The 11,176-nt window shown below is 43.8% G+C and overlaps 1 protein-coding gene across 1 annotated transcript in view; it reads right to left on the bottom strand.

Annotated features, from left to right (window-relative positions):
* LOC114766652 (NT-3 growth factor receptor-like) overlaps positions 1–11,176 on the bottom strand; it is a 164,381-nt gene that overhangs the window by 129,415 nt on the left and 23,790 nt on the right. Inside the window, 1 exon segment of the mRNA XM_028957667.1 lies at positions 3,374–3,448. Coding sequence (XP_028813500.1) covers positions 3,374–3,448 — 75 coding nt within the window.

The following is an 11,176-nucleotide window of genomic DNA, read 5'->3' as shown; positions in this document are numbered from 1 at the left end:
ATCCTGTTTGTGTCTGTTCACCATCAAGTCATTGTGTGGTGATGTTTCCCTTGTCTTGTGATTTATGTATTAAACCCCTGTCTTGTGATGTTGTGTGGATGCGTCCTCCTTCCTCGCCATGACTGGCCATCATGACAGAATGACCTGACCATATTTGGACACAGACGACAATGCCCCACTGAGATCCAGGGAGCCGTGGTTCGTCAGGAGGACGTCTGCCCCACAGATCCATGTCTGGTGGTGTCCAATGTTCTATGTATGGACGTCCCCCGACGCCGTCGTCTCGTCCGGATTCCAGCGACGCACCTCCGGTAATCTCCAGTTTCCTGCCATGATCCATGTCATGTTTTTATCGGTTCCCCAAGCGTGACAGACTCTAGCGGCCTACGAAAGCTACCATATAAAAAGCTGGTATTGTCAGTAAGTCATTCCAAGTTCCTCATTCAAACACCCATGAACACACTTAACGGATGAACAATGTCACCTGCCCATGGCGTGCCTTTTGGCTGGTGGCAGGCAGTCAGATGTTGCTTGTGAGCTTGGTGTGTCTCAAAGTGTCATCAGCAGACTTGCATCGGGTAAGGACGCATCAAGACTTGCATCAAGACACAGAACTACTGGCGGAGTTCATGACAGACCCAGGAGTGGAGCCCCATGAGTGACAGACAGCAATGATGACATGTACCTAAGGACTTATGCACTCAGACATTGTTATGCACTTTTGTGTTGGCACATTTACGAGATGCGAGGGGTACTAGGGTTTCCAGACAAACCGCATTGCCTTGAATGCCAGACAACCGTTGCAGGTGACTCCACTGACACCAAGACACTGCCATGAATGTTTGCAGTGGGCACAAGACCATGTGACCTGGACAATGCAGAAGTGGTCATGCAGAGTGTCGGATCACTTTGCACAGAAATTATGGTCATCAGCTTTGCTGGAAGAGGTGGGGTGAGCCTTCTTGGTCCCCAGGGTTTGCTTTGGTGGAGGAGGTGCAACAGTCTGGGCAGGCATCACCAGTCAGCTCAAAACAGATGTACATGGCTCAGCCACTTCACGTTCTTACCTCAGAGACATCATCATCCCCCAATTCCACCACACACCTTTCTGTTCATGGATGATAATGCTCCTCCACATTCAGGAAGTTGGAGTGCCTCATTTGGTATGGACATCAATGTCCCCTGACCTGAACCCCATAAAGCATGTCTGAGACCAGTTGAAGCAGAGACTGAATGATCGTAGCCCACCCCCATGTGTCCTGGCAGAACTGCGTTTAGCACTTGTGGAAGAGTGGAATGCATTGCCTCAGAACAACATAATGAGGCTAGTGAGGAGCATGAGATGTCGCTGTCAAGTGGTCATTGTGGCAAATGGTGGAAACATCAGCTACTGACGTTTTTGATATTTGGGGTTATCCCTGTTATTGTCTAAATTTTGGGGTAATAAATATTAAACTAATGAAATTTGTGTTTTTTCTCATACATTATTAGTAATATCAAAGAGAGATTTTACTTCAGAGCAAATAGGAAAAGCACTCATGTAAATAACTTTCGGTGAGTATCAGCCAAGTTATGTTATAAAAATTGTTATATCCCAAACCACCAAGGTGCCACTGAGGTCTCCTTGATCAAGGTACCATCCCCACACACTGGTACCCGGGCACCTTTCATGGCTGCCCATTGCTCACCAAGGGTGATGGTTAAATGCAGAGGACACATTTTGTTGTGACACATTTTGCTGCAGTGTTTCACAATGACAATCACTTTACTTTCATTAACTTGTGCGCACAGGATAATAATTTGTGCATTTCATTTCTGGTACCTAAGGGGCTCTGTAGTAGTGATCTAGCTGCTTGCAAAAATGAAATATATTTTTTGTCAGATTAAGGAAATTGATGACAAGAAATGCAGAGCTGGTCAATGAGCTTTTAATTAGTAATCTTACTTTTCATGGTGCTATCTCTCTAGATGCCTGGTGAATGCACACGTTGTCCCAGCTGTCTCCGTCAAGGTGGTTCAACAAAATCAGCATGCATCCAGGCATGCAATAGAAAACCGTGCGTGCACAACAAAAGGAAATTCTTTTGCCAAGGCCCATGTCAAAAACCGACTCCACAGACATTTCCGGACTTGGCTATGATGCAATCTGTATAATGTGTATTCAATTTAACATTTTTTAAATAGAAGCATCTGACTGGTAGCATATAAATTCAGGTAATGATATGGTTCTCTGAAGCTGCACCATTTTCTTTTTTCTCCCCATTCCATGAAGACAGCTATGTCCAGGTCCAAGACAAAACAGAGACCAAATATCATTGAGACCAAGATGAGACAGAAAACATGGCCAGTCTCAAGACTACCACTACCAATCTTTGGATAAGAGTCTTGCTTATTCTGCATTCCACATGATGGAGGTTCAGTGCAGACTGCCTGCATTTTCAAAGATGCAGGTTTAGGGACATCTAATCCCACCAGTTCCCAGATCTCCTGAGGAGACCCCTATTACGATCATCTTATTATGGATCGCCTGTATTCCATCACTCACCTCTGGGTTATTTTGAGTAGCAGCTGGAATCAATTATGAATATTGAATCCATTTTTATTGCTGGCATCTGCAACATGTTTTATTTGTATGCAGAGCTGGGGATCATTTCATTACAATAGCCTGTGAGAGAGAGTGATTACATCTCCTGCTGTGTTGAGAGACAAATGCAATGCAGTGCTCACATGATCCAGGATCATTTTCCAAAACTGCACTGGTTACATGTTTCCCTATAGAACAGTCAATAACTATATTATAAACATCAGAATATACTCTGCATCTCAGAAAAGAAGCAAATGGACCAGCTCAGAACTATTTAAATGAAATTATGCTAATGCTAATCAGCTAATTTGATGTTCAAAAATGTTCCTTATATGTTCTAGCGATGCTTAATGATACATTTACGGCATTTATCTCTACCAGGGACTGGATCTACCAGGGACTGGATTGCTAATGGTACCTTTAACTAGACCTGAACATGGTGAGGCAGCTTTCAGCCAATATGTTGCACACCACTGGAATCAGCCTCCATCTGATCTCAGATCTGCTCAAACTCAAAACACTTTTTTTTCCTTTCTAGAATTTGTATCACCTAGAATTGTGTACTGTACAGTTGTAAAGGTTTTTTCCTTATTGTTCTTTTTCTCATAATTATAAATCACTTTCAATTGCCCTGTGTATGAAATGCACATATTAATGAACTTGCTTTGTTTTGTCTTTCAAGAACAAAACATGAAATATGACATTTGGTGCTAATACATTTTTTGGTTAAACTTTTGGTCCAAATCATGAGCCCAATAACAAACGGCCTGTCAGCACAGAAACACTCACAGCCTCTGCAGTCCAGTGTACAGTTCCATGTCCACGTCTCTGAGGGTCTGCAGGCCGGTCCAGTTCTCTATGTGTCTGAAAGAGAGTAGAACAGGGAGAGGGTCATACCATAGTCATTTCTGAAGAACAACGTAGGAGAGAACCCCTGAATCCTGACAGCTCTGTTAGGTAAGAGTACCAAGTGGCCTCTCATGATGACTAAAACGGGGTCTCACCACCCACCCTCTCAGTGACGACACTGATGCATATTCAGAGACCTCCCTGGGAGAGCTGCTATTGAGACCAGCTGGAGACGCCATCTGAGTGTGTAGGGGGGCTTAGTGGATCTAACAGTCACGCACATACAATCAACACACACACCCTTTCTACACATTAAAGTTCCAGAACTGACGTCGGCAAACATTGCTTCCCTCTGCACATCCTTGTGAAATCACATGCTGCCATTAGAGGAAGATGACATTTTACAGAATGAAAAAGAAAACGCTCAGAGGATCTGTGCTGTGTGCGATTGTCTTCTGGCTCTTATATGAAAGTCTGTCCCTGAAAGTAATTCCTTGTTTCGTCCAGAACATCAGAAAACCCTCTCAGTTGCTGTTATTGAATTTTCTGATCTTGATAAGGATTCTGATCTTCTGATTTGATTGTGTTCACATTCAAGTAACAAAAAAGATCATAAGCCCAACAGGATGCCTCTTGATGTGTGTGTGTGTGTGTGTGTGTGTGTTTTGCTGGTGTACTGTCTAAATAACATATGGGTATATAACACACACTGCTATCCCAGCAGATGTGCTTTACACACACAAGTTGTGTGTACTAAACACAGACATTGGATTGTGTCGTCCCAAAACCCTGTTAACAGGCTGGATGGATCCCTGCTGGGAAAGACATGACACCAGGACATGCTGCTGGACACTGTACTGAAAGCCTCCCACACTTACATGGCCCGCTGTGAGAGAGCGACAGCTTGCTTCCGCAGGACCACAGGAAACTCATCTGTTATCATGGGTTTTCAAAGCCACTCGCTCCAGCCACACCCACGAGCTGGTTGGGTTAATAAGAAGAACATAGCAACACTCGTCTACAACAACTGGAGTTACCCTTGACCCTCAGAAGGGGGCCGATGCACTGGGGCATCCATTTCTTATCACCCTACTAAAATATGAACCAGGTTGAGGTTGAAGTTTATTGTCATATGTACAAAGTACAGTGTACAGAGCACAATGAAATTCTTACTTGAAAACCTCTCCCACGTAGACAGAACATAGAACATAATACATAGAAGACATCGAAGACAGAGCGACTCACCAATTCCCCCCTGAGCCAGTACCCCTACTGTCCTTGTCTCAGCTTTATCTTCCATTAGATCATTCCATCCCGCTACATTCACACGACCTTCACATGCTTGTACATAGGAAATTACAGCCATTCCCTGTCAGTTGCTGTCATGATCTGGACGTCAACTTCAGTGAACACAGACATCAGTTGTCAAAATTTATCACCAGACATCAAATTTTATCGAGAGGAATCTGAAGAGAAATTTATCCTCGGCCAGGGAAAAGAATAAAAAAAATCACCACCAGCTCCCTGAATTGAACATCTGAAACAGATTAACATAAAATATCTAAATTTAGTGAATCCCAGTGAATGGAAACAAAAAGGATCAGTGTTTTGTACAAAGTATGTGGAGCAGAATGGGATATTCAAGTGAGGAACAACAAGACCAATAATTTCAACACACTAGGAGGAAAGACCGTACATGCTAGAGTGTAATCACTGTATGGGAGCAGTGAAGCTAGTAGATGGCTAGTCAAAGAACACCTTTAATCTGACCTTGTTCTACCATCAGGAAACCACTGATGAAAACAGTCTTGACTGGGATTTATGGACAGGTTTTAGTATATGCATACATACCCAGTAGATATGTAACAGTGAATAAAATTTATTTGGGTGGAAGGAAAAACAGACACACCACCACATTCTGAACAATCTAGGGTCAAGTGTGGGGGGTGTCAACTGTAGGGCCTGTCAAAGCCCATTGAGACATACTGTATGTGATTTTGGGCTATATAAGAAATAAATGTTGTTGTTGTTGTTGCTATAAGGCTTTCTCTGCTGATGCCGACACATACAACTTAACTGTATTACTGTGACTTGTCAAGAAAAGCAGATTTTACACATAAAGCAGGAGAAAAGGCAACCACTGATGTTTTACGTTCACCTTCTTTTTAGCTGTCGATTACTGTGTGAATGTGTATCAACAGCAGTTATGTGTTTACAATAAGGTTTATCAGCCATAACCACTTAACACCCACTGGTGTAATTTGTCACCACATTTGTGAATTTCCATGTATTTATAACATGTAGTTCCTGAATAATAAAGAGGAGCTATTATAAAGACAATTACTGGTTCAGATATCACATATTATACAAGAAAAAAAAACAGCTTTGGCAGTTCAACTACCCTAGAAAGTACTACCGTCATCTTGCACAGTGCGGAAGAATCTGTTTCAAGTGGAGAATGTGTTCATGTGAATTTGTGTGTTTTCCCCGGTCAAAAGAATTTTTTTTTTTTTTACCTCCACATACACAAACAAATTCATTCACTCAGTTTCGGCCCTCAGGAGTTCTGTGATTAGCAAGCACATCAGACCACCAGCAATCAAAGACATCAGGAACAAATGAGATTTGACTCTGCATTGTTTATGCCAGTGAGCTAAACAAAGCTGCTCAGAGCATTCTAGAAAAATTGGATACTGGATAAGGGCGTCTGATAAATGTTGTAAATGTAAATGTAAATGTACAATCAGTAGTTCATTTACCCCACTCCATTTTGGAATAAGGCTGTAACATATCAAAATGTGGAAAACGGTATGCACTGTGAATACTTTCCGGATGCGCTGTATGTAAAATAAAAATGAAAGGAATGAAAAAGAAGTGAATCCCTCATCTGCATGTGAATTATGAATTTGTCACGATTCTGACTGTGGGGGCTCACCGGTACTGCGTGCATCAAGGAGTTTCCATAATGTCCATGTCTTTGAACAGTTCAAATTCAATTGGTGTAACTGAGATTCAGATCAATTCAATTCAAATTGAGTTTCTACTGGCACTATTATCAGCTCTTACATGTTTTGCATGTAAAACCTCCCAACCAGCATGAGCCAGCCAGTCATTATTCTACAACTCTTACCTGAAGATATTTAAAGTAAAAGGTCCCTTGACATAATATTTATTTTTTGCTTAGTGTCCCCAAATACTGTATCTGAAGTCTCTTTCTGTCAGGATTAGGTGCACCTGGAGACACACCTGGGACCAATCTGGAGGGCGCTGTTATAAGGCGCTGTGGCTGTGACATTTTTGTGTACCCTGCAACTGTTGTGTTGAGTTATTTTCAGTTCTGGCAATCGGTACAAGCCTGTGGGTTTGTTTAAATTCTTCCCTTTTGTTTCCCCTGTTTTCGGCCCTTGCGCTGTTTTACTTTATGTATTTAACACTAGAAATCTCAGAGAGGGGCCATTTTGCCATCTCATTCTTGGAGATTTTCTGTGTGGGCTGTGTCTCCAGCCGACCTCCCTTTGAGGAGGAGTTCTGCTCTCTAACCCGGAACACAGCTCATCACCTGAAGACATGTCTGAGTCCGAACTCTCTTGCAAGTGAATGGAAATTTCTCTGCCATCCGAGTCACAGGAGTCCATGCTTTTGCAGCAGAGCCAAAGCCTCGGCAGCAGTGTAATCTCTTGGCATCTTTCCGGCTTGTTCATAGCCGTAAATTCTTCAAGATTGTGAATCCCTTTTATTCCCAAATTTAGCTTGTCATTCCATTTCCAGAATGTCCCGCCTCTGCACTTCCTTCCCCCGTCAGCTCGCGGACGTTACACTTTCCAAAAATCAGCAGAATCTAGCTTTAAATGCTAATTAGGAGGAGAGAGGAAGAGACAAGGAGGAGAGCGGCCTGCAGATGTTAAGGAGCATTCGCGGAAATTACGTAATCAACACCATTCACCAACCACAATGTTTTTTGCAGACAGGAAGTCTGCGTTTTTTCCAGAAAAATAAAATTAACCCACTGGTTCTTCATATATTTGTGCTCATTCAATCATGAGGGCTAAGGGGCTAAATTCCAGATACGGCCACCTGAGCTTCCGCTCTCTGAATGAGCAAAGCACTCTTTACACCTAGGAGCAGGCGGGGTGCCAGCAGTGCTGGGTTGTGGCAGTTCCCAAGGTTTGGGGGCCCCAGGATGAGGGCTAAGGGGCTAAATTCCAGATACGGCCACCTGAGCTTCCGCTCTCTGAATGAGCAAAGCACTCTTTACACCTAGGAGCAGGCGGGGTGCCAGCAGTGCTGGGTTGTGGCAGTTCCCAAGGTTTGGGGGCCCCAGGATGCTGGAGAGCAGGTGCAGCCCTACAATAAGAGCAGTCCCATGATCAACTATATGTGGGGATCCTGCCAGGGGTGTTCCAAGATAATGAGGTCATGGGCATTGAGTCACTGTAAGGATAAATATAATTTCCTCTCTTTGCATGGTGGCAATCGTGAGATGACTCAAGTGCACCATTCCTGACCCCAGGGGGCATCCATCGAGGCCCATGCCAGTCCTGGTCAAACCACTGGCAGATGAAGGAGGGTGACGAAGTCCTGGTCCATCAGGTTCAGGGCTGCCCCAAGTGAATGAGTGCACGGCCCTTGGTGACGTTTGGTGAGGTGTTCTGCACAGGAGAGTGTGGGGTTAAGGGGGTTAGGGCTCACCTGGGGGCTTCAGGCCGCTGGCGAGCATTGGAATCAGCGAGCTGGGTAGTTGCGGCTGAAGTGATAGCCCCAGCCACAGTAGAAGCACAGCACCATAATTTCATGTTGCCCTTGGGGGGGTCAGGGGGCTCTGGCAGCCCCTAGCTGCATGGGTTCATTGTGGCTGCTGCAGCACTCTCTACTGTTGTTGCAGTGACATGAGTAGCTGGGAGATGGCCTGCTGCACATGAACTGAAGCTGTGCCTTCAGTTGGCTCGCTCGTACTATCACGGCTGGACTTGGAAGGCACACATGCAGACATTGTGGGTGCGCTGGGAGACGCAGGATAGCAAGCACTGGCTCAGCAGGCTTGTTTGGATGGATGTAACCAGTAAGGTAATCATGTCTCTTCTCACCTCTCTCCACTGGCTCCTGGTAGCTGCTTGCATTGAGTTTAAATCATTGATGCTATCCGAGACTCTATTCTCCTTTGTTGTCCTTAGTTGGTGGAACAACTTGCCCTGCTCCATTCGACTTGCCAAACATTTGAAAACCTACTTGTTTAAAAAGAATTTCAAACGAGTCTAACACTAACACACACACACACGCATAAAATAAATAAATAAATGAATCGTCTAGCACTTAATTTCTGAGCATGTTGTCAAGTTTTGTAACTCACAATCTATGGAAACCGAATGAGAATTGCTGGTGTCTTCTCCTTGTAAGTCGCTTTGGATAAAAGCATCTGCCAAGTAAAGTAAAGTAAAGTAAAGTAAAGTAAAGTAAAGTAAAGTAAAGTAAGCAGGTGAACAAAAGGCAGAGAGTCAAAAAACGAGAAAGCAATCCTAGAGCAACGCAAAGGGCAAGGAGAAGGCTTAGCAGTGTTAAGCAGGACAAACCTTGAATTAAGCGTGAGTGTCAGACAACATGGCCACCTGTATTTTGAACAGGATATCGACCCATCCTCATCTACGTTCGGTTTGCCCTCTGTGGCCGCGACAAACAGGAACAATATAGGTGAGAAAATTATTTGATTTGAAATGTCGTGGATTAAAAGTAAAAAGATTCTCTAAGGGGACATACTTTAGTAAAAACATATTCATGAAAAAAAACACATAAATACAATAGCAAATAAAATGTACTTTCTGTCCACCTCTGTGTGTAAGTGAATAAAGGAATGATGGAGAAAGAAGTATTCCTTACTCCAGCACTGGTGTCAGGGTTTCTGTCCAGTACAGCAGAAGTGAGAGGACATTAGAGGTGAAGCCGATCCTGCAGAAAGACTGACTCAAAGGCCGGCACTATTTGACACTAAAAAACAGCCACGCAACATAGTAGTACTTAGGTTCCATAGAGATTTCCCCCCTCTTACAAATATGTTTAAAATAGTTCTGTTCAATGTTTCACAGCATTTGGTGTCTTTGGTCGATGCCTGTACAGCAGATTTCACTACTGAGATTTACACCAGGTTGTCGCTGGGTTAACGTTTCAAATCCCTACCCACCCAGGTGCCACTGAGGTGCCACTGAGCAAAGGAATGTCCCCACACACTGCTCCTTGGGCGCCTGTCATGGCTGACCAATGCTCTCTCGGGATGGGTTAAATGCAGAGGATACATTTTGTTCTTTCATTCAGTTTCAGTTGGGTGTTCAGTATCAAAACCAGAAATGTATTTAATTAAGCACTTAACATGTGTAACCGTGTGCTGTGCTGCAGTGTTTAACAATGACAATCACTTCACTTTCAATACGCAAGTGCATCCTATTTCTGAGGAAATACTGGTATTTGTACTGGACACTAGGTTGGCTTAAATATCCTACAGTGCAACACAGTAATGAAAATGACAGTATGTAATGTCATAACAGGCAAGATATAAAATGTTATCAGATATTTCAGGTGCCAGTCGATGTGAAATTATTACATGGCTTGTATCAGCTTAGGCAGGAAGTCACGTGCCCTGTGCTGGAGGGTGGCATGGCATGGTGGGAGGGTTCTCTGGTTCCCTCTCACCTATCAAACGCACACTCCTAAAAATGTTTGCCTCTCAACTGCTCCTCTCATACCTCCTATGGACTACGCCTGTTTATCTCCTGTTGCTTCTTTCAGATTGCCCTGCAGTTTTGTTTGCCAAACCCCACTAATTGAAGCCTGTGTGTGCCCCAACATGTGGCCCTGTTACATGAATCTAGAGTGTAACCATGGGTCAGTGGGGGCCTAGCTTGTAAAGAAGAGAACTTGTAGTCGATGTTGCAGGTTCAAATCACGAACTCTCAAGCTGCCACTGAGGTCCCATTGAGCAAGGTACTGTTCTCACACACGGCTCCCCTGGCTGCCCACTGCTCACTCACAGGGTGATGGGTTAAAAGCAGAGGACACATTTAACTTTTTGCACTGGGTGCTGTGCTGTGGTGTGTCACATGTGACAATTTACTTTCATTTAACACTATGGAGCCACTACATCCCCTGAACCCTGAACCTGAACTTGTGACCTTCCTGTGTAACCTATGAATGTGCAGTGAAATTAACTGTTTACGCATCTGTGGAGGTTTCAATAGAATGAGTTTGCTTTTCTACTTTAAGTACCATGTTCCATCTGAGAGTAAAAATGCTCCTCACACATGAACGTGACTCAGTGGCGTAACAGAAAGGGGCGGTCCCAGTCGTTTGGTCCCCTGGATCTGCACCCCAACACCAGTACCACTTAATTGAGTAACAAAAGACAAGAATGCAGCAGTGACTGTAACAACTAGAGACACGATGCTGCGAAATGCGCTGGAGGGGTGAGCGTGGACTGGGCAAAAGTCGGAACCAGAGAAACGGAGTCAGGGAGACGGAGGCAGATGGTTTATAGGATGATAGGATTATCAGTAAAATTGTACTTGAGAATAAAAACACATTTGGTGATGTCACACCTCATTCCCATTCATAACTTTCTTCGAATCTTCGTCACCAGCACCAGGCTATCATCACCACCTGCATCACACACCCCAAAAACAGTCTAGCAGTATTCTTACAAACCACTTAGCTTCGCACATTTACTAATGTGTTTACTAATTCTGTTTATTAATTATTGTG

This window comes from Denticeps clupeoides, chromosome 17 (genome assembly GCF_900700375.1).
Source record: "Denticeps clupeoides chromosome 17, fDenClu1.1, whole genome shotgun sequence".
NCBI classification, from domain to species: domain Eukaryota; kingdom Metazoa; phylum Chordata; class Actinopteri; order Clupeiformes; family Denticipitidae; genus Denticeps; species Denticeps clupeoides.
The sequence above is the reverse complement of the archived record's forward strand: the minus strand, read 5'-3'. Positions and strand labels throughout refer to the sequence as shown.